Source organism: Bombina bombina, chromosome 1 (assembly GCF_027579735.1).
Source record: "Bombina bombina isolate aBomBom1 chromosome 1, aBomBom1.pri, whole genome shotgun sequence".
Taxonomy (NCBI): Eukaryota; Metazoa; Chordata; class Amphibia; order Anura; family Bombinatoridae; genus Bombina; species Bombina bombina.
In genome coordinates, this window is record NC_069499.1 from 567,505,725 (window position 1) to 567,533,235 (window position 27,511).

The following is a 27,511-nucleotide window of genomic DNA, read 5'->3' on the forward strand; positions in this document are numbered from 1 at the left end:
AATGCAGATTAGTTATATGGTTTGCATCATCATTAAGATGCAGGGAATTTGTTCTCCATTTTTTTGTTTCATCCTCTTGAAAAAGGGGACATGTGCCATTTGCTGTGTTTGTCTTTGCCAGCTTAATTGTGAGCCAGACAAGGTGGGATAAGCTATGTGCTTTGTAGTGTTGTGTTGAAACCATCTGTGCATGGCTTGGAAGGGCAGACGACATTTAATATCTATCATTTATCATGTTTCTGGCTTATCTAACCTTGTGGTTTCCTTGATGTTTACTTTTGAGAAGAAGGGAGTCCATGGAGCACTAGTGAGCCCAGTATTGAGCCAGAAGGAGGCAATATTGGCACAGAGGAGAGCTACCACCGAAACATGTCCTGGCTACATGTGAGTAATATCAGATTAGAAGTAACCCCATATATGTCATTTTTTATAATAATAGCACAGAATCCTACACCATGGACAACCTATAGTTTGTAAAGCTTAAGATTGCTAACTCTAATTGTGATTGATTTTCTAACATTACATTAACAATGACAAATGACAAAAGTGGATTCACACATGCTGATTATATTAAAGAAAATATGTTTTATTATGTAATTCAAATATATTAATATTTGGTGAAAACTGCTGGATTTGCACCAGTTGTGTGATGTTTTTTTATTTCTTTTTTATTCTTTGGAACTTTTGGCACATAGGCTTTATACAATAAAATGCCACATCAGCTTAAAATGTGTGCTTCTGTGTGTTTCAACCATTGGACTGTAGGTCTTGATTAGTCTAGTTTAATATGCTGCTTTGAGGATATAATATAGAAGAATCTGCTTTCTCGGAAGATGGGAAAGCAGAATATGTAAAAGTAACACGTTCCTATAACCTCAGGGATAGTAAAGTCAAAATTCAAGTTTTGTGATTCAGATAGACCATGAAATGTTAAACAACTTTCCAAATTACTTCTATTATCAAATCTGCTTTATTCTTTTTCTATCCTTTGTTGATAAGCATACCTAGGTGCAATCAGAAGCAGCAGTGCACTACTGGGAGCTAGCTCCTGACTGCTGCTGCACATTAGTGTCTTGTCATTGGTTCACTTGATGTGTTCAGCTAGCTCCCAGTAGTACATTGCTGCTCCTTCAACAAAGATATCAAGAAAATGAAGCAAATTTGACAATTGTAGTAAATTGGAAAGCTGTTTAAAACTTTAAACTCTATCTGAAGTAATAAAGAAAAATGTTGAGATGCATGTCCTTTTAAGTTTAACAATTGATTTACGTAGAGAAAGACTATACTGTATAAAAATATGTGTCTCCATTATCTGCAGCCAATGCTCAGATGTTTAAACAGCAGAGGTATAGGCCTCTATTTATCAAGGTCTGTCGGACCTGATCCGACAGTGCGGATCAGGTCATACAGACCTCGCTGAATACGGCGAACAATACGCTCGCTGTATTCAGCATTGCACCAGCAGCTCACAAGAGCTGCTGATGCAACGCAGCCCCCTGCAGACTCACGGCCAATAGGCCGCCAGCAGGGGGGTGTCAATCAACCCGATCGTACTCGATCGGGTTGATTTCCGGCGATGTCTGTCCACCTGCTCAGAGCAGGCAGACAGGTTATGGAGCAGCGGTCTTTGTGACCGCTGCTTCATAACTGCTGTTTCTGGCTCGCCAGAAACACGGGGCATCAAGCTCCATTCGGAGCTTGATAAATATGCCCCATAGTGTTGCCAACTTTAGCTCAGGCTCAACTCGAACACTCTTGTGCCGTGCACAGGACAACAACCTTTTTTTTTTTGCAGAGTACACCTGATATATAAAAGCACATAAACACAAATTCATACATAGATATTCAATCTCTCTTTCTCACACACAAACATACACTCACTCTTTAGCACAGACTCACACACGCAGAAAGACACTGACCAACACTAAGAGACACACACTCTCACACACAAACATACACTCACTCGTTAGAACAGTCTCACACACACAGAAAGACACTGACACACACTCTCACACACAAACATACACTCACTCGTTAGCACAGTCTCACCCACACAGAAAGACACTGACACACACTCTCACACACAAAGACACTTATACATACTCTGACACACTCCCACACAAAGACACACACGAACAAAAGAGAAATAACTGTAGGCATGTGCAGTATATTGCAATTGCACAATGTCACCTTTTTATGGCTGAGGCTGTTTTCCACCAAAGCTGTACATTTGCATGTCCGAGTCTGACTCAGCTTCAAACCCGGACACACAAATGGAAACCTGAACTGTCCTGGTAATACGTGGACTGATGGCGACCCTACTAAGGTATGTTGTATAGATCTGTTATTTGTTGGTCTTCTCAATCTCAGAGTATGCTGACTAGAAAAAAGAAATGATACATTAGTTCTCTGCTTTCAGGTAATGATCTTATTATGCAACCAGCAAAGCTTCATCTGCACCCATGTAGACTACTGTCACCCTCACTGCTATCTGCACCACAGCCGCTCTTGTGCCAGACTTGTAAGAGCCATCAAACTTCTCTATGGAGACACTGTGGACTCACTTAAAGATGACCTGGGTTGTAGCTCAGGTCTTAGAGGGAAGAAAGTGAAAGAGGTATGGTTAATTGTCTTGCTAATAATGTTTTTTGCTCTTAATATTATTTTCTCTATATAGGTTACATCTAGAACCAAAAATTATATGAGTGTGTAAAATTTACAAATGTAAAATAATTTTTATTTTACATTTTATAGGTAACTCCATATAAGTTGTAATCAGCAATATATGAAATTTTGGATGCAAGATTTTATGCTTTTATGCGCATTTGTAAAAAAACATTTATACATGTTGGATCTCATTGACAAACCATTTGTATATGAATGCTAACTGATCTAGAATTAACTGATAAATGCTGAGGCCTAGATTACAAGTAGAGCAGTATTTTGCATGAGATTTCTACTGTGAATTACGCCAGAGGGAGTATACTTCAAGCATATTTGCGCTCGTATTACAAGTTGCAATCCTAATTGTGAGAACTTACAGTATTTCGAGAATGAAGCGGCTCGTTCGTTTCAGTGGTAGAAATGGTACCTTTTTAAGGAAACACCTTTAACAGTATGAGAAAACTTTAAAAGTCCACTATTGTAAACTGGAAAAGTAGCTGCAATTTTTTAATGCAAGAGATTAATATCTCGTACTGTTAATCTTGATTCTTGACCAAGAGGCCTATTTATCAAGCCGTCAACCACAAATACGCTGGAATTCAGCAGCGAAAGTGTGGCAAGCCTGATTTGCCCTATTTATCAAACCCGGATGTTTCGTCACTTCCGGTATTGGACTTCACCCGAATTTTGATAGCTTGTGATGTATAGATTAAATCTAGATGTGTAAGTCGAATTTAGGTGTATGTGTAACTCTGTGTTAGAACATCATAAATGGGTTACTTAGGATACAATTTCTGACACAGAATACAATTCTGGGGAGGTTATGATTACAGAGAAACCTACGAACAAAGAGGCCAAAATTATGGAACAAGATTTGAAAATGAAAACGATAGTTTTGAAAACTACCGAAACCAAGAAAGAAGGCCACAATACTATAACTATAATAGACAACATGATGCCCTCTATCATTATAAAGAACATCAGAGGGATGATATATCCCAATCAATACCAGAGAGATGTGAGGACATCCTCAACAAGAAACAATTATGGAAGAAAAACTTCCCACTCTGATTTCAGACATGAACCCCTAACCTATGGGAGAAGAAACCAAAACTATGGTCAATATACACCAAATTATTATGGGAATAATAATCGGAAACAAAGTTGGAGGGAATACCCCACTTATGACCACAGAAGATATAACCAAACACAACAAGGAGATAAACTAAAGATGGAACTAAATAAACATATAACTCAGGCTCATAAAGACGATTCAAACCCCTCAAATGTCCGGTCTCAACACCCGGCCTCTACCTCAGACCGTGTTTTTTTAGGGGAAAGTCCACACCACCCCAAAGAAAAAGAAAAACAAAGGTCAACATTAAAAAGAAAAAACACGGAGTCAGAAGACCTAAAAAGTCCAACTCAAAAAAGAAGACCTCTAGAGGGAACAGAGGCGGTTCTAAACTAAGGAAGAGAAAGGGACTAACGAAGAAACAACCACCTGATACTCCACAACCTGTTAATGATATAGGATAAACGAGCCAAAGGAAAACCAAAGGGATATTTAATCTGAGCTCCATACAACTGTCAGAAAAAGAAGAATCTATATTAACATATGGCCTAAGTTTCGCTCCAGCAAAAGTGATGGATAAATTCCAGACCTTTATAAGCGCTAAAGAACTAGTTAGGAAACTGACACTCAAAAGACATTTTCTAAAGTCTCCCATCGAAAACTATCTGACACAAACGACAAGAGATCGATACAAACATACAGACCTCAAACCAAGATCGACATTTTACCCGACCAGCAGTAAAGGCAGCGCCATTGAAGCATTCGAAATTAATGTCTGCCAAGATATAAGGAATCTGAGGACTGACAAAATCAAACATATAAAACACAACCTCTCCAAGTCGCAGATGGAAACCATCAAGAGATTGGAAAAGAACCATAATATAACAATAAAACCAGCAGACAAGGGAGGGGGTATAGTCCTCATGGACAGAAGCAAGTACGAGGAAGAATGCAGGAGGATTCTGAGTGATAATAACACCTATCAGAGGCTACATAACAACCCAGTGGTCCAATACAAAAAAGAACTTACTGACAAACGCAAAAGCACGAGACATTCTAAATGAGAGAGAATACAACTACATCAAGACAACACATCCAATCACTCCGGTCTTTTATCAGTTGCCAAAGATTCACAAATCTCTAGACAATCCACCAGGGAGACCCATCATCTCGGGTATTGGGTCTCTAACAAGTAACCTTTCCGAATATGTTGATAGAAATTTACAGAAACGTCACTAAACTACCATCATACGTTAGAGATTCGACTCAAGTCCTGTCAATACTTGAAACACTAGATTGGGAAGACAGCTACATACTAGCCACGTGTGATGGGACGTCGTTGTACACGAGCATCCCACACGAAGCTGGCATAGAAGCATTCGACTTTTTTCTCAAAATGGATTCGGAAGTACTTGAGGAACAACGTGCATTTCTATTAGATGGCATAAAGTTCATCCTGAATCATAACTATTTCTGTAATAACAACATATTCTATAAACAACTTTGCGGGACAGCAATGGGGACCAGGTTCGCGCCGAGATATGCGAACCTTTATATGGGCAAATGGGAATAAATATTTTGGGACTCATGCCCGGCCGGCGCGGACCTGGTCCTATATTTGAGATACATAGATGATATCCTGATAGTCTGGAGAAGCACACTGGAAGACTTAAAACACACTATCAATGTGATGAATCATAATCTAATGAACCTGCAATTTACATATGAATACAGTTACAAAAAATTAAACTTCCTAGACCTGACAATTGAAATTGTTATTGGAAAAGTTGAGACGTCGACCTTCTTTAAGAAGGTCGACTGCAACAACTATATTCATAGCCTAAGTTGTCATCACCCCAATTGGAAGGCTAACATACCGAAGGGTCAACTTTTAAGAATTAGGAAGAACTGTTCTAATCCCCAGAAGTGGAAAGAACAGGCGAATGTCTTAAAGGAAAGATTCATCGAGAGGGGTTACACTAAAGACACCATAGAAGAGAATATTAAAGAAGTTGATGGCATTGACAGAAAGGAACTCCTAAGATACAAAACAAGGCCAGTTACCATAGGGGAAGACAATATCATTAACGTACCCCTGATTACAGAGTACAGCGCCAACAGATTTATCATAGAACGAATAATTAGGAAACATTGGAGCATACTGAAAGAAGACGATGTTATCGGCGAAAAACTAATATCCCAACCAAGGTTTATCTATAGAAAGACCGACAACCTTAAGCAAAAACTGGCACCAAGTATCCCAAAAAATAAGATAAAACGAATCACAGATCTACAAGGAAAACACGTTAAAGGTTTCTTTCCATGCCCTAACTGTAAAGCATGTAAAAGCGGAGTAAAAACTGATGAGTTTTCCCCACACGGCAAGAAAGAAAAATATAAAATTCAGGATCTAATTAGATGTCAAGATAGGGGAATAATATATGTCATCTCCTGTTCATGTAGACTACAATATGTGGGTCAAACATCTAGAACCCTTAAAGATAGGATAAGGGAGCACATCTTATGTATTGAGAGACTGAAAACGGATACTCCATTATATAAACATTTTGCAACAACACATAAAGGAAATATAAAAGACTTCAAATTCCTTGGAATAGAAAAGGTCAATAAAAGCTGGAGAGGAGGGGATCATGAAAAGAAACTGCTATTTAAAGAATCAAAATGAATTTTTCTACTTGATTGTCTCTACCCTAAGGGCCTAAACCATAAGGAAGACCTCTCACATCTTATATCCCTCAGAAGAGACTAATTGATAATAGCTGGACCTCAGAATCTTTCATACTGCCTAAGACAACAAAGTTAAATCAAGATGCTAGATTAGAACATAAGGTTTCAAACGCACTAGAGAGATCACGAAGAATGCATGTGTTTTCACACTAGCTATCAGAAACAACTTTAGTGAAGAAGACCTGATTCCATTATCTAATTTTTAGAGACACTACACTTGATATTAACTATGACCTTACCACTATTAGATGACACAGCATCTTAGGCGAGTACACATGACGACATTCTAAGTAGAATATGGGATATAACACTCGAAAACGACCCATTTTTACATCTATGTAAAATAACATATATATATATGAATGGTTAACAAAATATATCAAATCCCATTTAGATAACGTGATTGAGACATAGATTATTTATCTCACACAAAAAGAATATAGATGAGATACAAATAGAACGGTTGTCATATCTCAGATGGGTATAAGTTTACCTCATCCTGAATAGTGTTACTGCATCTCATATCTTTGTCATATTTTTGTCATATTTTTTGTCACATTTCTGATAGTTTTTTATATAAATTTTTTATATAATTTTTGCAATATTATTTATACTATAGGAGTATACATACAATAGGTGCACATATATTGTAGATCCCATGGACTCATATATCCACAAACCCTTACATAAATTATATTAGAGGATACGCATATAAGAAATCAGGGTATTCCGCAAGCCCCAATATATGTTTTCAAAAAATTGTATTCTGTGTCAGAAATTGTATCCTAAGTAACCCATTTATGATGTTCTAACACAGAGTTACACATACACCTAAATTCGACTTACACATCTAGATTTAATCTATACATCACAAGCTATCAAAATTCGGGTGAAGTCCAATACAGGAAGTGACGAAACATCCGGTTTTGGTTACCACAGACGGCCAGAAATGACGTAATACCCGGTCATATCCGGTTATTATATACGGCCGGAAATGACGTCACATCCGGTATGTCCACATCCAATATATTCGTAATGAGGACAGACAAGAATACATTAAGAAACGAACAACGTCAGCAACAAATTGGGATATCTATTAAGAAACCTAACATATATGAAATACTTATTACAATACAGGAACTAAGGGATAACATGCCAGTAACAATAGAAATATCTATACTGAAACACGTCAGGTTGAACCGGAAGTGATTACGGGTCATACAGGCTATAGGTCAACAGGAAGCTACAGATTGATGATTTTATTTTTAACCCATTTTTTAACACAATTTTTTAACATTATCTATCACTGCTCTTAAATGTATAATATAGTAAGAAGAATGGAAGATTCACTATTAAATAAAATAAAATTGATCAACATATATATATATATATATATATATAATATGTCGCAGCTAAGATAAATTTCCCATCATACATTGGGAAAACAGGAAAGGGCAGACCAAACACTATTTGGCGCCAAAATCAGTCTAGGAACTACTATATAAGGTTTCAGTAAACAACTCCAGTTAGTCTTGAGAAAGGTCTGCTAAAGACCGAAACGCGTCGACTTACTGGTGAGCACATTTCCTTATACAGTATATTTAGCTATTGCTTTATATATGTTTTCTTCTGTTTTTTTGCAGGTTTTTTTTTTTTTTTTTTTTTTTTTTACTATTATTTTGAATGTTGATGTGTATGTTTTTTCATTCTTTTTGATTTTTTTAATTTTCACCTCCACACCATTTTTTACACATTTGGATTGTTTTTACTACACATCTCTGATTAATTGGATTTATTTTTGGGTCACTCATTTTGGACTATTTTTTTGGATCATTGTTTGGCTCATTTTTCAGATCACGGCCATTACTATTTGGAATCACTTGATGGAACACTAAGAATCCTTTTTTCAACTTGGGACTTTACACATCACACTGACATTTGTTTTCAATGGATATTATCACTTTGGATTTTTGTTTCTAGAATTCACCCACTTGTGGGTATTTGGACTTATTTCTTACTTTGAACATTGATAGTATTTAATTGATCTGCTTAGATTTGACGTGTAACACTCAATCACACCATTGATTTTAAAGTTTTTATTGTTCACTGCACAAACTGTTTTTTATTGTATACCGATATGCTTTAACCGGTTATAAATTCTCACATGGATCCATGAGCTTTTTAGACGATTGTAAGACAGTAATTTTTTATGCTTAATTTTTTATGTCTAATTTTTTATGTCTAATTAAATGACACTGTGTTCCTAACCTATTAAGCTTTTTAGCGCTCTCTTACACACCCCAATTTGTATTGCTTTTCTTTTGATAGTCCACTAGGGGACTTTATGTAAGCGAGTTTTAGGAGAAGTACTAGCGCTCAAGTCATTCTCTTTTTTCTGATTCTTTTTTTTCTGACCTATTTATCAAACCCTACAGACCGGCAAAAGTTGAAATTTGTGTCGTAACATACAATCCGTCGGTCTCAGTCTGACACAGATCGATGCTTATTACATTACAGATGTTCCGAATACAAATTTGGTACTATCTGACAACTTTTGTAAGTTATCAACTTTCTAACAGGTACTCTCGCCACTATTCCGGCCCAGCATACCTGGTTTTCAATCCGCCACCCTGGAGGCCGCGGATGCCATAGGAATCAATGGGAGTCTGAAAGCAGCGAAAGCTCATGTTCGATGCTGCCAGATATCCCATTGATTTCTGTGCTAGAATAAAAGTTACGTTTACACCTAACAACCTAACATAAGCCCCAAGTTTAAACACCCCTAATCTGCCGCCCCGACATCGCCGCCACCTACAACTAAATAAATATATGAACCCCTCTCCCGCCGCTTCCGGACCCCGCCACAACTAAATAAATATATTAACCCCTATCCTGCTGCTCCCGAAGCCCACGACAACTAAATAAAGTTATTAACTCCTATTCCGCCGCTCCCCGACACCGCCGCAACTAAATAAATATATTAACCCCTATCCCGCCGCTCCCTAAACCTATTAACCCCTAAACCGCCAGCCCCCCACATCGCCATAAACTAATTTAAGCTATTAATCCCTAAACCTAACAACCCGCTAACTTTACATTAAATATTAACTCATCCCTATCTTATAATAAATTTAAACTTACCTTTAGAATTAAAATAAACTATATTAAACTATTAATTAATCTACCCTAACTATTATACTAAAATTACATTAAATTACATTAAACTATATTAAACTATTCATTAACATACCCTATTATACTAAAATTACATTAAACTAACAATTAAAATAACTATATTACATATTTAAACACCTAACCCTACTCAAATTATTTAAATCTACTATTAAAAATTACTAAGTTACAAAAAACTAACAACTAAGTTACACAAAATCAAAAACACTAAGTTACACAAAATAAAAAACACTGTTACACAAAATAAAAAAATAAATTATCAAATATTTAAACTAATTACACCTAATCTAATAGCCCTATCAAAATAAAAAAGCCCCCCAAAATAAAAAAACCCTAGCCTACAATAAACTACCAATGGCCCTTAAAAGGGCCTTTTGCAAGGCATTGCCCCAAAGAAATCATCTCTTTTACCTGTAAAATAAAATACAAACACCCCCAACAGTAAAACCCACCACCCACACAACAAAACCCCCCAAATAAAGACCCTATCTAAAAAACCTAAGCTCCTCATTGCCCTGAAAAGGGCATTTGGATGGGCATTGCCCTTAAAAGGGCATTTAGCTCTTTTTCCGCCCAAAGTCCATAACCTAAAATTAAAACCCACCCAATAAACCCTTAAAAAACCTAACACTAACCCCCGAAGATCCACTTACAGTTTTTGAAGACCCGACATCCATCCTCAACGAAGCAGCAGAAGTCCTCAGCGAAACCGGCAGAAGTCTTCATCCAAGCTGGCCGAAGTCTTCATCCAAGCCGGCAGAAGTCTTCATCGAGACGGCATCTTCTATCTTCATCCATCCGGCGCGGAGCGGCTCCATCTTCAAGACATCCAGCGCGGAGCATCCTCTTCTTCCGACGTTCTCTGAAGAATGAAGTTTCCCTTTAAATTACGTCATCCAAGATGGCTTCCCTTACATTCCAATTGGCTGATAGAATTCTATCAGCTAATCGGAATTAAGGTGGAAAAATCAGCCAAAAGGATTGAGCTTTCATCCTATTGGCTGATCCAATCAGCCAATATGATTGAGCTTGTATTCTATTGGCTGATTGGAATAGCCAATAGAATACCTAAACCACACCCCCCACATCGTCAACACTACCTAACCTATTAACCCCTATACCGCACCACCCCCACATCGCCAACACTAACTACACCTATTATCCCCTAAACCGCAGTTCCCCGACATCGCAGACACTAACTAAATCACTAAATAAAGCTATTAACCCCTAATCCGCCGACACTAACTAAACCTATGAACCCTTAAACCACTGTTCCGAAACATCGCCAACACGAACTAAACCTATTAACCCCTAAACTGCCATTCCCAAACATCCCAAAAACAAACTAAACCTTTTAACCACAAAACAGCCATTCCCAAACATCCCCAAAACAAACTAAACCTATTAACCCCTAAACCGCCGTTCCCAAACTTCGCCAACACTAACTAAACCTATTAACCCCTAAACCGCCGACCCCCACATCGCAACAACCTAAATTAAACTATATTAACCCCAAAAGCTAACACCCTCTAACTTTAACATAATTTAAATACACCTAAATTAAAGTTACAAATTATTAACTAACTACCTATTTAAAACTAAATACAAACTTACCTTAGGGCTGGCCTTAGAGCAAGGCATACGAGGCGGCCGCCTAGTGCCCCGCGGTCAGGAGGCCCTGCCGTGCCGGTTCAAACAAAAACATTTTTAATAAAAAAAATATATATATATATATTTATTTATTTTTTTGGCGCCATTTTTTTTGGGGGGGCGCAATTTTTTGCCCGGGCACAGGTGAGTGACAGGTGGCACTGGGCGAGTAGGCGACTGTTACACATGCTCCTATGATCTGAATGATTGGAGGATTATACTATTATTCTCCAATCATTCAGATCCTGCATGGCTATGAGGGTGGTGACTGGTGGTGAGAGGGGAGGAGGAGCAGTGAGAGCATGGTTATGTCACTACCGTCACCCACGTGAGTCAGAAAGTCAGTGGAGGAGAGGCGAGCCGTGAGGAGGAGGTAGGAGCAGAGCAGCAGCAGAGCAGTTGTCGCGCAGCAGAGATAGTGGGAGTTGCAGCAGAGTGGGAGTTCAGTGTGGGACTGAGGAGTATGTAAGTCAGGGGCTTGCTGGGCGGTGATGATGGATATTAGAAGTCTATATGTGTCATGATTACAGTAAATGCTTGCAGCTGTAAGTGTAGCTATTGACTATATGCCACCTCTATATGTCTGATTACACTAAATGCTTGTAGCTGTATGTAAATGTAATAGTGAAAGACAGCACCTTTTTTCCTCCTGGGGCGCAGGAAAGGGCTAGCCAGACCCCAATGTATATTCAAAAGAAGTAGTTTTGCAGCCTCCAGTTAGATTTTAAAAAGACCTTTATTCATTTCTTACAGGGTCCATCATATCAACAACGTTTCAAACCTATGCCAGGTTCTTAATCATGTCTATTGAATAGTATACAGGTGTGTCTTTTATACCTGTCCAACTTCTATCAGATTACACATTAGTGCCATCTTGTGGTTAAAATTTAAAATTACATGTGATAAAATGATGATACTCAAATAGATTTATTTTACATTTTTATATATAGAATCAATTTCTCTGATTTCTTATATGTGTTTATCACATGAAATGTTAAAACCAAGCTAATATATATACAATTAAAACCTATACACATAATAATATCAGAATCAATTATGCTACTACAGATATATGCTACAACTTTGAATTAGAAAAATAATGACCATTCAAAATCTTTATTAAGACCTTCAGGTATCATTGTGCTTAATTTATTTATCCAAAACATCTCCCTTTTTTTAAGCAAATGGTCCCTGTCACCTCCCCTCCTGGGTCTGTCAACTTGTTCAATAACTTGAAATCTAAGTTGACTGATGTTATGACCCATGGAGAGGAAGTGACAGGAAACAGGAGCCTCTATATTTTTGTTTCTGATGTTGGATTTATGTTCAGTGATTCTTGTTCTTACCTCCCTACTTGTTTCTCCTATATAAATCCTGGCACACGGACATTTAATGAGATATATGGTGTATGTACTTCTGCATGTCAAATATTTCTTTATTGGGTGTTTAGTTCCCTTAATGGGATGAAAGAATTCCTTCCCTTTTATTATCGAACTGCAGTGACTACAATGTAAACAAGGATAACAACCTCTATTATCAGATCCTATTGTTGTTTGTGAAGTTTTCTTTTTGCTACCTATATCTGCCCTTACCAATAAGTCTCTCAAATTCTTAGTTTTTTTATAAGCTACCATAGGAATATTTTTAAAGTCCTCGACTTGGGGATTGCAGTCTCTGAGTATGTGCCAGTGTTTATTTATGATGTGTGATATTTTTGTTCCTAGAGAATTGTATTGAGTTACAAATATCATTCTGTTTTATTTTGTTTTATTTTTTATGCTGTTATCTTCCTTATTTTTAAAGTACTCTAATTGTTTTGTAATTAATTCTTCTGGATACCCTCTTCTTTTGAATTTTTCTGCCATTTCAGTTAGTCTTATGTCACATTTCTTTTCATCAGTCACTATTCTTTTCACTCTTTTAAATTGACCTTGAGGTATTGCTTCTATTGTCTTTTTTGAATGAAAGCTGTCGTATTGTAGTACTTTATTTTTATCTGTTGGTTTCACATATAAATCGGTTTTCAAGAAACCTTGTTCTTTATATACAAAAGTATCTAAAAAAGCTACTCCTGTTTCCTCCATGTTGAGTGTGAATTTAAGACCAGCGACAGATGTATTAAGATGTTGAACAAATTGCAATAGGCTACCAGTGTCACCCCACCACATGCCAAATATGTCATCCACAAATCTCCACCATGCTGCACCATATTGTAAAAATAATGGATGTGAATATACAAATTTCTCTTCTACATGGGACATAAAAATGTTGGCATGTGTTGGGGCAACACTGGAGCCCATTGCAGTGCCTTGCTTCTGCAGAAAGAAGGTGTCTTGAAATAAAAAATAATTTTGATATAATATGATGGATAATAGATCTATTAGGAATTGTATTTCTTCCTCATTATATTTGTTACTTACTTTCAATGTGTTAGTTACTGCTTCAATTCCACTGGTATGTTTGATTGATGTATATAAGCTGGTAACATCTAATGTGTACAGAATGCATTTATCTCCAATCTGTCCAATATTATTTAATTTAGCAAGAAAATCATTAGTATCTTTTAGATAAGATGATGTATCTAATAAGTAGGGCTGTAATACCTTATCTAAAAAATTGCAATTTTTGAAAAAATAGAATTTACCCCTGCCACTATTGGGCGTCCTGGTGGTTGAAATTTATCTTTATGTATTTTAGGTGAGATGTATATAACTGGTCTTACTGGGTTTTTTTCAATTAAGCATTCTTTGAATTCATTTGTAATGATACCATTTTTAACAGCTACATTAGTGATGTGTTCTATTTCTTTCCCTATTTGGATTGTGGGATCTCTAGTCAAGGCTTCATATACTGTAGTGTCATTTAGTTGTCTTTGTATCTCATTCACATAATCAATTTAATTTAATAGCACTACTGCTCCGCCCTTATCTGCCTCCTTTATTGTAATTTCATTGTTATTTTTTAACTTATTAATGGCTTCTTGTTGTTTCCTATCAATTTGCACTAGTTCTCTCTTTGAATTGAATTTACTTTTACCTTTAATACCAAATGTTTTGGGGTCATTGAATTTTATGTCCTTTTTTTAGCATCAGTCTTAATTGCTACAGGTATTTCTGTCATACTTTTAAGTGTAGAGAAATGTACCTTGAGTTTCAATTTTCTGAAAAATCTCTCTAATTCTTGTTCTATGATAAATTCATCATGTGTGTTTGGTAAACAGTATGATTATTTTTCTAATTCAAAGTTGTAGCATATATCTGTAGTAGCATAATTGATTCTGATATTATTATGTGTATAGGTTTTAATTGTATATATATTAGCTTGGTTTTAACATTTCATGTGATAAACACATATAAGAAATCAGAGAAATTGATTCTATATATAAAAAATTAAAATAAATCTATTTGAGTATAATCAGTTTATCACATGTAATTTTAAATTTTAACCACAAGATGGCACTAATGTGTAATCTGATAGAAGTTGGACAGGTATAAAAGACACACCTGTATACTATTCAATAGACATGATTAAGAACCTGGCATAGGTTTGAAACGTTGTTGATATGATGGACCCTGTAAGAAATGAATAAAGGTATTTTTAAAATCTAACTGGAGGCAGGAAAACTACTTCTTTTGTAGCTGTATGTACCCACTTCTCTATGTGTCATTACAGTAAATGCTTGCAGCAGTAAGTATAGATTTGGACTATATACCCATCTCTATATGTGACATTACAGTAAATGCTTGCACCTGTAAGTGTAGCTATTGACTATATACCACCTCTATATGTGTCTTACAGTAAATGCTTACACCTGTATGTGTAGGTATTGACTATATACCCACCACTGTATGTGACATTACAGTAAATGCTTGCAGCTGTATGTGTAGTTGCTAGCTATATACCCACCTCTGTATGTTTCATTACAGTAGATGCTTGCAGTTGTATGTGTAGCTATTGACTATATACCCACCACTATATGTGACATTACAGTAAATGCTTGCAACTGTATGTGTAGCTATTGACTATATACCCACCTCTGTATGTGTCATTACATTAAATGCTTGCACTTGTTAGTGTATCTATTGACTATATATTCACCTCTATATAAATTTGCAAGAATAAAATCTACTGCTTATTTGAAATTCAGAGTAGGTGTTACATCATTGTCTTTTTATTATGCACTTGTTCATTATGTATTTCCACTGTAATCCTAGTTTATTCTACAAAGTGATTGCTTATATTGGCGCAAGATCTAATTTGCATGTGTCCGACAGTATACAGACTGTACTTAGATCTTAGCTTATGCTATAAACTGACACACAGTAAAATAGGAAGATCATATTTGGTTGAAACATAAGTTAGTTTTATATTTTGTGTGTGTGTGTGTGTGTAGGGGGGCTGCCTGTGTGTGTGTGTAGGGGGGCTGCATGTGTGTGTGTGTGTAGGGGGGCTGCCTGTGTGTGTGGGCTGTGTGGGCTGCCTGTGTGTGTGGGGGGGCTGTGTGTGTGGGGGGGGCTGTGTGTGTGGGGGGGCTGTGTGTGTGGGGGGGGCTGTGTGTGTGGGGGGCTGTGTGTGTGTGTGTGTGGGTTGGCTGTGTGTGTGTGGGCTGGCTGTATGTGTGTGTGGGGGCTGCCTGTGTGTGGGGGGGGGGTTGCCTGTGTGTGTGTTTGTGGGGGCTGTGTGTGTGTGGGGGGGCTGTCTGTGTGTGCACACGTGTATGTACTGTATATATCTGTTTACCTGTGTATGTGTCTGAGTGTGTGTGTGTATGTGTATATAAGTATCTCTGTGTGTGTATTATATCTGTGTGTTTGTGTGGTACAGTGCATTGCCCCATTTCTTTTAAGTATTTTTTGTTCTGGGTAGAGTTCTGCCTAGGGTCCTGCACTTGCTAGGGCCGGCCCTGGCATCTCTGTAATGTTCTTGTTATCATAAGAAAACACATAAAAATAAGGCCCAGTTTAACTCAACTGTTCCTAATTGTCAGCATAATTCTTTGTTATATACATAAACAGTTGTTCCAATAGTACAAATGTTATTTTGCAATACATACAATGTTATAGTGCTCCACATCAGTGGATTTATATGTTTTTTTATATATATTTTTATTACCTTAAATGATTTTCTCCCATTTTTTTTTATTTTTAAAGCAGTGAGGGCGGGGATGGGAGCGGAGATTTGGCGGGGTTTGGAGCGGAGATTGGGGACAGAGTTGGAGACGGAGATTTTGTGGGGTTGGGGGCGGGTAGAAAGGGGCCCCATTTTGTCATCCTGCTTTGGGCCCCGCAATGGCTAGGGCCGGCCCTGATTTACCTGTGAAATAAAACCTAAGCTAACTACAATATAACTAATAGTTATATTGTAGCTAGCTTAGGTATTATTTTTATTTCACAGGTAAGTTTGTATTTATTTTAACTAGGTAGACTAGTTAGTAAATAGTTATTAACTATTTTCTAACTACCTAGTTAAAATAAATACAGACTTACCTGTGAAATAAAAGTAAAACCTAAGCTGCCTTACACTAAAACCTAACATTACAAAAATAAAATACCTACCATTACAAAAAAATAATAAACACTAAAACTACAAAAAATAAAAAATACGACTACTACAAAAAATACCAAACGAAATTATCCAAAACAATAAAAATTATTCCTATTCTTATACCCCGATTAAAAAAAAAAAACCCACCCCAAAATAAAAAAAACCTAACTATAATAAACTACCAAGGGCCCTTAAAAGAGTTTTTTGTAGGGCATTGCCCTAAAGAAATCAGCTCTTTTGCTAAAAAATAAAACAAACACCCCCTAACATTACCACCCCCCAAACCCACAAAATAAAGGAAACACTAAAAAAAAAACTAATCTACCCATTGCCCTGAAAAGGGCATTTGTACGGGCATTGCCCTTAAAATGACATTCAGCTCTTTTACTTCCCTTAAAAGGGCATTCAGCTCGTTAAGAGTGCCCATTAACCGTAATCTAAAAAAAATAATAAAAACATTCTAATACCCCTTTTTAAACAAAAAAACCACTCCAAAATAAAACAAATCCCTAATATATAATAAACTACCAATAGCCCTTAAAAGGGCCTTTTGTAGGGCAATGCCCTAAAGAAATCAGCTCTTTTGCTACAAAATAAAAACAAACCCCAAAATAAAAACCCTAACTATAATAAACTACCAAGGGCCCTTAAAGGGGCCTTTTGTAGGAGCGGGCGATGCACAGAGGCAAAGGTCCAGGCGGAGGTCCATTGAATTGATAATTATTTTTTGTAATGTGTTTTTATTATTTTTGGGGGCCAGTAAAAGAGCTGAATGCCCTTAATCTAAAAGAAAACACCCCAAAAATAATAAAAACACAAAAATAATAAAAACACATTACAAAAAATAACAAACGAATTATTAATTAACTATTCTAATACCCCTTTAAAAAAAAAAACACACCTCAAAATAAAAAAATCCCTAATCTATAAAACATAACCAATAGCCCTTAAAAGGGCCTTTTTAAAAAAAAAAAAAAAAAAAGAAGTATTAGCATACGAATAATTTTTATTATTTTTGATAATTGGTTTGTTATTTTTTGTAATGTGTTTTTATTATTTTTTTTTTAATTATTTTTAGATTAAGGGCAGTAAAAGAGCTGAATGCCCTTTTAAGGGCAATGCCCTATCAAATGCCCTTTTTTTATAGTGTTTCTTTTATTTTGTGGGTTTTGGGGGTGGGGGTTTGTAATGTTAGGGGGTGTTTGTTTTTATTTTTTAGCAAAGGAGCTGATTTCTTTAGGGCAATGCCATACAAAAGGCAATTTTAAGAGCCTACAAAAGGTCCTTTTAAGGGCCCTTGGTAGTTTATTATAGATTAGGGTTTTTTTGATTTTGGGGTGCATTTTTTTTTTTTTTTTAAACGGGGTATTAGAATAGGAATAATTGTTATTGTTTTCGATAATTTTGTTTGTTATTTTTTGTAATTTTAGGTTTTAGTGTAAGGCAGCTTTGGTTTTACTTTTATTTCACATGTAAGTTTGTATTTATTTTAAGTAGGTAGTTAGTAAATAGTTCATAACTATTTACTAACTAGTCTACCTAGTTAAAATAAATACAAACTTACCTGTGAAATAAAAATAAAACCTAAGCTAGCTACAATATTACTATATTACTATTAGTTATATTGTAGCTAGCTTAGGTTTTATTTTTATTTCACAGGTAAATTTGTATTTAGTTTTAAATAGGTATTATTCAGTTAATAATTGTAACTTTAATTTAGGTCTATTTTAATTATGTTAAAGTTAACATAGTTTAATTTAGGTTATTTTGCGATGTTTGGGAATGGCGGTTTAGGGGTTAATAGGTTTAGGTAGTGTCGGCGATGTCGGGAAACTGCGGTTTAGGGTTTAATAGGTTTAGTTAGTGTTTGCGATGTGGGGGTGTGTGGTTTAGTGGTTAATAGGTTTAGGTAGTGTTGGCGATGTGGGGGGTGCAGTGTAGGGGTTAATAGGTTTAGTTAGTGTCGGCGATGTTGGGGAACAGTGGTTAAGGGGTTAATAACTTTATTCAGTTAGATAGATGTGGGGGGCGGCGGTTTAGGGTTTAATATGTTTAGGTAGTGTAGTGATGTGGGGGGACGGTGGTTTAGGGGTAAATAGCTTTATTTAGCAGCGGCGTGGGTGGTGGCAGCGGTTTTACATAATTTTGTTTCGGCCTTTTAAGGGCCCTTGGTAGTTTATTATAGATTAGAGTTTTTATTTTGGGGTGGATTTTTTTTTTTAAACGGGGTATTAGAATAGGAATTTTATTGTTTTGGATAATTTCATTTGTTATTTTTTTGTAATGGTAGTATTTTTTATTTTTTGTAATTTTAGTGTTTATTATTTTTTGTAATGGTAGGTTTTTTTATTTTTGCAATGTTAGGTTTTAGTGTAAGGCAGCTTAGGTTTTACTTTTATATCACAGGTAAAGTTGTATTTATTTTAAGTAGGTAGTTAGTAAATAGTTAATAACTATTTACTAACTAGTCTACCTAGTTAAAATAAATACAAACTTACCTGTGAAATAAAAATAAAACTTAAGCTAGCTACAATATAACTATTAGTTATATTGTAGCTAGCTTAGGTTTTATTTTTATTTCACAAGTAAATTTGTATTTAGTAGTAAATAGGTATTATTCAGTTAATAATTGTAACTTTAATTTAGGTCTATTTTAATTATGTTAGGTGTAGTTAGTGTCGGCGATGTTGGGGAACGGCGGTTTAGGGGTTAATACTTTATTCAGTGATTTAGTTTGTGTTGCCGATGTTTGGGAATGGCGGTTTAGGGATTAATAGGTTTAGGTAGTGTTGGTGATGTGGTTGGGGTGCGGTTTAGGGGTTAATAGGTTTAGTTAGTGTCGGCGATGTCGGGGAACTGCGGTTTAGGGGTTAATAGGTTTAGTTAGTGTTGGCGATGTGGGGGGTGTATGGTTTACTGGTTAATAGGTTTAGGTAGTGTTGGCGATGTGGGGGGTGCAGTGTAGGGGTTATTAGGTTTAGTTAGTGCCGGCGATGTTGGGGAATGGTGGTTAAGGGGTTAATAACTTTATTTATTAATTTAGTTAGATGTGAGGGGCGGCGGTTTAGGGGTTAATATGTTTAGGTAGTGTAGTGATGTGGGGGGACGGTGGTTTAGGGGTTATTAGCTTTATTTAGCAGCAGCGTGGGTGGCGGCAGCGGTTTTACATCATTTTGTTTATTTTTTTCTGATCCATACTTTACTCATATGCATTATTCTATAACTTCAGAATACTATTTTTTTAACTAATTGAAAATTAAACAAAGCTAATTAAAAATTGCAACAGTTAAAAGTGGTACTGCCTCACTTTAATCATATACCACCACAGCCCGCCACAAGTAAATGAATGACTTCATGGCAACCATATACATAAACCATAAATATTATTTAACGGTGGAGACAGTTTATCTAGTGTCCACTGGCTGCAGCATAGATTAAGAGAAAATAAATAATGTAACATAACTATAATCTACATGAAATGTTCAAGTGTTTGGTCAATGTATATTCTGAAGCAGGTTGAGCATTACCCCTTTATCTCTAATAGTCAGGCCACCACTGTTCACTATTGTAATGCCATCTAGCCAAATGTTGCCGTATGTTTACAGTAGGTAATTTTGAAAATGGGGGTGGGGGCAAGTGATTTATTTTTATTTAAGCAGTGCAGTAAACATTTATACTGCAAGATCAACAAATTTCAAATTAACTTTTGCTTATGTTTGCCAAATGGCAAAAGACAATATTAAGTGCTCCATGTATTAAATGCCAAGAGGACATGATTCGCTGTAGTAAATCATGTCCGCTGGTCATTGCTTCATTTATCGTTCCACAAGCATTTCAAAAGAAATGCTTGTTCAATGCCGGCCCCTGCTTACTAATGGCCAATCGGCCACTAGCAGGGGCTGTCAATCATCCCCATCGTACTACCACTGCTTGTTAACTTTCGTTTCAGATCAGCCTGAAATCATGGGCCTCTGAAGCAACAACTGCTGCTTGATAAATGGATCCCTTAGTGTCTATGTTAAATGCAGTTTTGCACATGCTTGCAACTTTGGATTTGGTGGACAATTTTATTAATCTGGCAGTTTGTTGGCACCGACATTTTAGAGGGAGTTATTAAGTTTGGAAAAACTGTGCTTTTTAATATAAATAGATAGAGAAGCAATTAACCAAACCTAATATGTTCTAAGTATTTATAAATAGATATTCCTATATATATATCTGTATATATCTATATAAAATCATGTATATATTTAGGTATAAATATATATTTTACCAAAATACCATCAGATATATGTAGAAATATGCATTTCTGAATAAATAGAACATATTCTTCTATGTGAAGAACATTGGAATGTGAAATATTTATATTTTCATGTTGGTTTACCGCACTTGAGAATATGCATTCGCAATAGTGCGCTTGTAGCATATTGGTTCCCCCCCCCCCCCAATTGTTTGCTCCAATAGGCTCCATTTATAAGGCAGCGGATGCTTCTTCGGAGGCACATCGTTTCAGGCTCGCCTGAAATGGAAGTTAAGAAGCAGCAGTCGTAAGACCACTGCTCTTTATCCTCTCCGACACTTAAAAGGTGGCAGATTGAATTTATTCCAATCCGATACGATCGGGTTGATCAACAGCCCCTGCTAGCAGCCGATTGGTTGCCAGTGTGCAGGGGGAGGCATAGCACAAGCATTTCTGCTGTCCACATTTAGCGATGTGCAGCGGACATGATTCGCTATAGCAAATCATGTCCGCTCGACACGCTCGTAACATGAGTGCAACCCGACGCGGGAAAAAATGTTTCTTCTAGCACATTTAGCGCGCAAGCGAAAACACTAAAACGCGCTCCACTCATAACGTGGCCCTTAATATTATATTTATTTTGATGGGAGAATTTAACTTTGGATTTTCCATGATTTTTAGTATTTGAGTGGGAACTCAAATTGTGATATTGTATTGTGTGTGTATATATATATATATCAGCTGTCAATTGTGTGTAGGAGTCATGTGTCATGTCATGTGGGCATTTGTGTTCAGTATTAGATATAGATTTTTGAATAATAAAATATCAGTGCACTCATAGTCAGAATCAAATATTAATAAAGAAGTAATTGAATATATAAAAGATATAAAATAAATGGTATACTAAATAGTATAAGTGAAGATATACAATCAATTGGCTGTAAACGATTACATTTTGCTAAATGATCATCAATGAAGTAAAGTCTAATATCTAATATCTCTTAATGTCTATTACCCTTATACATTTACTTTCAATTTTCCAGTAAATTTAAAACATTAAATTCATGCATATGTGGGTAGAAAAACAACCAATTGTGTTTACACAAATACTTAACACAAAGTTCAGACAATATTTTCCTTTTCATCCGTTGCAGCTGAATGTGTAGTCCGGGTATCCTGGTCCCGACAAAGCGTAGCAGCTAAAAGATATAAGGAACCACAGCGCCCACCGATTCAAGGTAGTATAAAAAAATATTTTAATACCAGCGCAATTAAGCATACATTGCACTTACAAGATAAAAGTTGTCAACAGGCATATCGTAAAGGTAACGGAATCCCCCGTGGCAGACCGTAGCTGACCAGACTGGATACTTGTTCTATATGGAGTGTGAATTTCCAGTGTTCTTAATAAGGAGTCCAATGCAGTTTTTTGCCGTATTCCTTAGAAATGCAACACTGTTTAAAATCCTTTGGTCTTTAACACAAACGCTTTTACATAAAAGAACAGTCCAATCCAGGTCTAAATGCAGTTGCATATACGTTGAGCTGCTATTCAATTAACCCTACGCGTTTCGTTTGCATAACGAGCAAACTTCTTCAGGGGTACTTTTTATTATTTGGCATATATTCTTCACCTTGAAGAATTGACATTTAAAATACCTGCAACGGAAGTGACATATGGGGAGCCGGCTAGAATAGCCGCACATGTCACTCCTAGGTCCTAAAAATCAAAATTTTTCATTGTAAAAACATCCTAATACAAACAATTTAAAAACATCTTAATACAAACGATTTAATACATAAAATAGCATGCCTTCATCTAACGTATATAAATTATATTAAACTATAGCTTATAGCAGTGCTAATTGAATATAGAGAAACCAATACATAATTATTATACTATCTAGTCTATAAATGAATCATAGGAAATGACAAATAGCGTGAACATTTGACAGAACAGCTGGTCAAATTTATTCCGATAACGAATAAATAATATAATTTGATAAATTGATATTAATGTATTAACCAGCTAACCATCTTACTGATAGAAGGAAGTGGTGCAACCTACTCTATATTTGCTAATATTTCTGTCGTAGTCCTTATCATTATTTGTTAGTGTGGGCTTGCTAGTAGGACTATGTATTACCACTCAATCTACAGACTTTAAAATGCTACTTCCACAATTAAACTTTCCACCTTTCAGAAGGTGGACACATAAATCAATATATTTTATTTTTATATTTATATTTATATAATTATCAAGATAATACAGACTAACCACCATGGTAGCTTATTATGATGAAAATGCTGCTAAATCTAGGTCAATATTTAACCCAGCTGGATACAGACTTTTAAGTTCCGTGATCCAGACTGTCCCTCTCCTCCTAAGTTTAGTGAGTGGATTAATCCCCTCTACTTTAAGTGGGATCCAATCTATCACCTTTATTTTAAGGCCCTCGGGATTACTGTCAAGAAAATCTCTGAAATGGTCCACCACACTATGTGCCTGTTGACAACTTTTATCTTGTAAGTGCAATGTATGCTTAATTGCGCTGGTATTAAAATTGTTTTTTATACTACCTTGAATCAGTGGGTGCTGTGTGTTCCTTATATCTTTCAGTATTAGATACATAGGGGGGTTACTCTGGGATCTCAGCTTGAAGGAACTTTCTAGCACCACATAACCATTTCTCCATGGTTTAGGCTCAATCATTATGTAATTTGGGAAAGCTGGAAGCCAATTAAAATCATTCTTGAGTCACATTGAGTACCCTAGGACTTAAACTTTATGTAAACTTTCATTTTCTTCTTACAGTGCTCTGACAAATCTTGCTTACGAACTCCATCTCTGAAGAAGAGAGTTACAGAAGCTAATTTAGAGGGAAAGAAGGACAGTAGTATGCTGAAGTACATCAGGCACCAGGTATGGTTCTCTGGAGCATATTTCATTTTCAGATAGTGCTAAATAAAAATATCTGAATGTATGTAATAATCAGATAGGAACCAACATTCCTAATAAACCAGACTATGATGGATTCAGTTGATCCTCTAATTAACCACACACAAAAATTCTTTAATAATGTGCAGCAGTGATAATTGCAAGAAAATCCTTATACTAATGTTTGTGCAATTAAACAGTAGTAACTTAAAGGGACACAAGACACAAATTATTTCTTTCATGATTCAGACAGAGCATGCTTACTCCTATTATTCATTTTTCTTAGCAAGAGAACAAAGACAATTTTATAATAGGAGTAAATTAGAAAGTTGCTTAAAATTCCATGCTCTATCTGAATCATGAAAGAAAAAACTTTGGGTTTTGTGTCCCTTTAACTAATAAAACAGCATATTAACCAGGCTGTGTGTTTGTTTCAAGATCTTAAGACTTTCCAGTAGCAATAATCAATTAAACATAATCTTTTCTGGCTGACAGCACTGGCATAGTTTAGTTTCTAAAAGGTGGAATAGCACCACAGGTGCAGTGTAATAGCAGGTTATGGTATAAGCTGGCAGGATTTTATATAATTATTACTGATGGCAAAGAAGCTTATTTTACTTGTCACCTGATAATAGTTGCATTCCCCTTAGCAATTGACAGATGGCTCTGAGATAATGATGGTTATTTGTTAAATCACAATAAAGAAATTAGAAGGAATGAAAGCTAAGATATGTTTTGGAATAATGACCGTATTTATATGCACTTTACCATAAAATCCATGGCCAAATTTATCATTATGGTGACCCTAGACACAGATTCATTAATTATTAATACCACCTGTGCTTCATGATGTCATCTCTAATATGTAACATTCTACTGCCAGCCCACAAACGTATATCAGCTTAAGACGAGGATTCGTTTTAAATTCCGCCATTAAATTATTTGTTTTAATTATTTTTCTTTGTATTTAACAAACGTTTAACCACTTGTCTGTCTGCCATGTAGGTTATGACCCTTTCCCCTGCTCCACTATCTTTGCTTATCAAAGCAGCCCCGATATTAACAGAAGACATGTATGGGGATATCCAACCAGCTGCGTGGGAATTGCTGCTTAGTGTGGACGAGCACATGGCAGGAGCTGCTGGTAGGACATCTACGCTATTTTACGCATTTTTTATAGACATTATAGCATGTTTTTTTAGCATGGCAGTGGATACTTTTCCAACACTGGGACAGATAACAAGTAGATCGCTATTTAATACTCCCACTCGAGCGAACCCGATGCATGTAAAAAGCCAAATTTATAATATCCCGCGCGCGATAACCTATTAGCCCATAGAAGTCAATGGAGCAAAAAAAGTGGAAAAAACCTAGAACCCTACTCACACAAACCTGATCCCATATTCTCAAGTGCGCTAATCCGACATTAAATTATGAATATTTCACATTCCAATGTTCTTAACATAGAAGACAATGTTCTATTTATACATAATTACATATTTCTACATATATCTGATAGTATTTTGGTAAAAAATATATTTATACCCATATATATATATATATATATATATATATATATACACACACATACAGAGAGAAGCACACTCGCAGGAACGAACAACTGGCTCAATACTATTTTATTATATATATATATATATATATATATATATATATATATATATACACAGAGAGAAGCACACAGGAACGAACAACTGGCTCAATACTATTTTATTTATTATATATATACACATGATTATATATAGGTATAGATATATATACAGAATATATATATATACAGGGAGTGCAGAATTATTAGGCAAATGAGTATTTTGACCACATCATCCTCTTTATGCATGTTGTCTTACTCCAAGCTGTATAGGCTCGAAAGCCTACTACCAATTAAGCATATTAGGTGATGTGCATCTCTGTAATGAGAAGGGGTGTGGTCTAATGACATCAACACCCTATATCAGGTGTGCAAAATTATTAGGCAACTTCCTTTCCTTTGGCAAAATGGGTCAAAAGAAGGACTTGACAGGCTCAGAAAAGTCAAAAATAGTGAGATATCTTGCAGAGGGATGCAGCACTCTTAAAATTGCAAAGCTTCTGAAGCGTGATCATCGAACAATCAAGCGTTTCATTCAAAATAGTCAACAGGGTCGCAAGAAGCGTGTGGAAAAACCAAGGCGCAAAATAACTGCCCATGAACTGAGAAAAGTCAAGCGTGCAGCTGCCAAGATGCCACTTGCCACCAGTTTGGCCATATTTCAGAGCTGCAACATCACTGGAGTGCCCAAAAGCACAAGGTGTGCAATACTCAGAGACATGGCCAAGGTAAGAAAGGCTGAAAGACGACCACCACTGAACAAGACACACAAGCTGAAACGTCAAGACTGGGCCAAGAAATATCTCAAGACTGATTTTTCTAAGGTTTTATGGACTGATGAAATGAGAGTGAGTCTTGATGGGCTGGATGGATGGGCCGTGGCTGGATTGGTAAAGGGCAGAGAGCTCCAGTCGGACTCAGACGCCAGCAAGGTGGAGGTGGAGTACTGGTTTGGGCTGGTATCATCAAAGATGAGCTTGTGGGGCCTTTTCGGGTTGAGGATGGAGTCAAGCTCAACTCCCAGTCCTACTGCCAGTTTCTGGAAGACACCTTCTTCAAGCAGTGGTACAGGAAGAAGTCTGCATCCTTCAAGAAAAACATGATTTTCATGCAGGACAATGCTCCATCACATGCGTCCAAGTACTCCACAGCGTTGCTGGCAAGAAAGTGTATAAAAGAAGAAAATCTAATGACATGGCCTCCTTGTTCACCTGATCTGAACCCCATTGAGAACCTGTGGTCCATCATCAAATGTGAGATTTACAAGGAGGGAAAACAGTACACCTCTCTGAACAGTGTCTGGGAGGCTGTGGTTGCTGCTGCACGCAATGTTGATAGTGAACAGATCAAAACACTGACAGAATCCATGGATGACAGGCTTTTGAGTGTCCTTGCAAAGAAAGGTGGCTATATTGGTCACTGATTTGTTTTTGTTTTGTTTTTGAATGTCAGAAATGTATATTTGTGAATGTTGAGATGTTATATTGGTTTCACTGGTAAAAATAAATAATTGAAATGGGTATATGTTTGTTTTTTGTTAAGTTGCCTAATAATTATGCACAGTAATAGTCACCTGCACACACAGATATCCCCCTAAAATAGCTATAACTAAAAACAAACTAAAAATTACTTCCAAAACTATTCAGCTTTGATATTAATGAGTTTTTTGGGTTCATTGAGAACATGGTTGTTGTTCAATAATAAAATTAATCCTCAAAAATACAACTTGCCTAATAATTCTGCACTCCCTGTATATATATTGGTATATCTATTTAAAAATACTTAGAACATATTCCCCTATGTGCAGAACATTGGAATGGGAAATATTTACACTAAATACATAGTTAAAACCTT

At 36.3% G+C, this 27,511-nt stretch overlaps 1 protein-coding gene across 1 annotated transcript in view; it reads left to right on the forward strand.

The window, feature by feature from the left end:
- The window catches only part of UNC80 (unc-80 homolog, NALCN channel complex subunit), a 353,943-nt gene that overhangs the window by 132,241 nt on the left and 194,191 nt on the right, over positions 1-27,511 (forward strand). The window contains exons 30-33 of the mRNA XM_053713382.1: positions 287-384; positions 2,420-2,617; positions 23,929-24,036; positions 25,057-25,195. Coding sequence (XP_053569357.1) covers positions 287-384; positions 2,420-2,617; positions 23,929-24,036; positions 25,057-25,195 — 543 coding nt within the window. The remainder of the gene's footprint in view (positions 1-286; positions 385-2,419; positions 2,618-23,928; positions 24,037-25,056; positions 25,196-27,511) is intronic.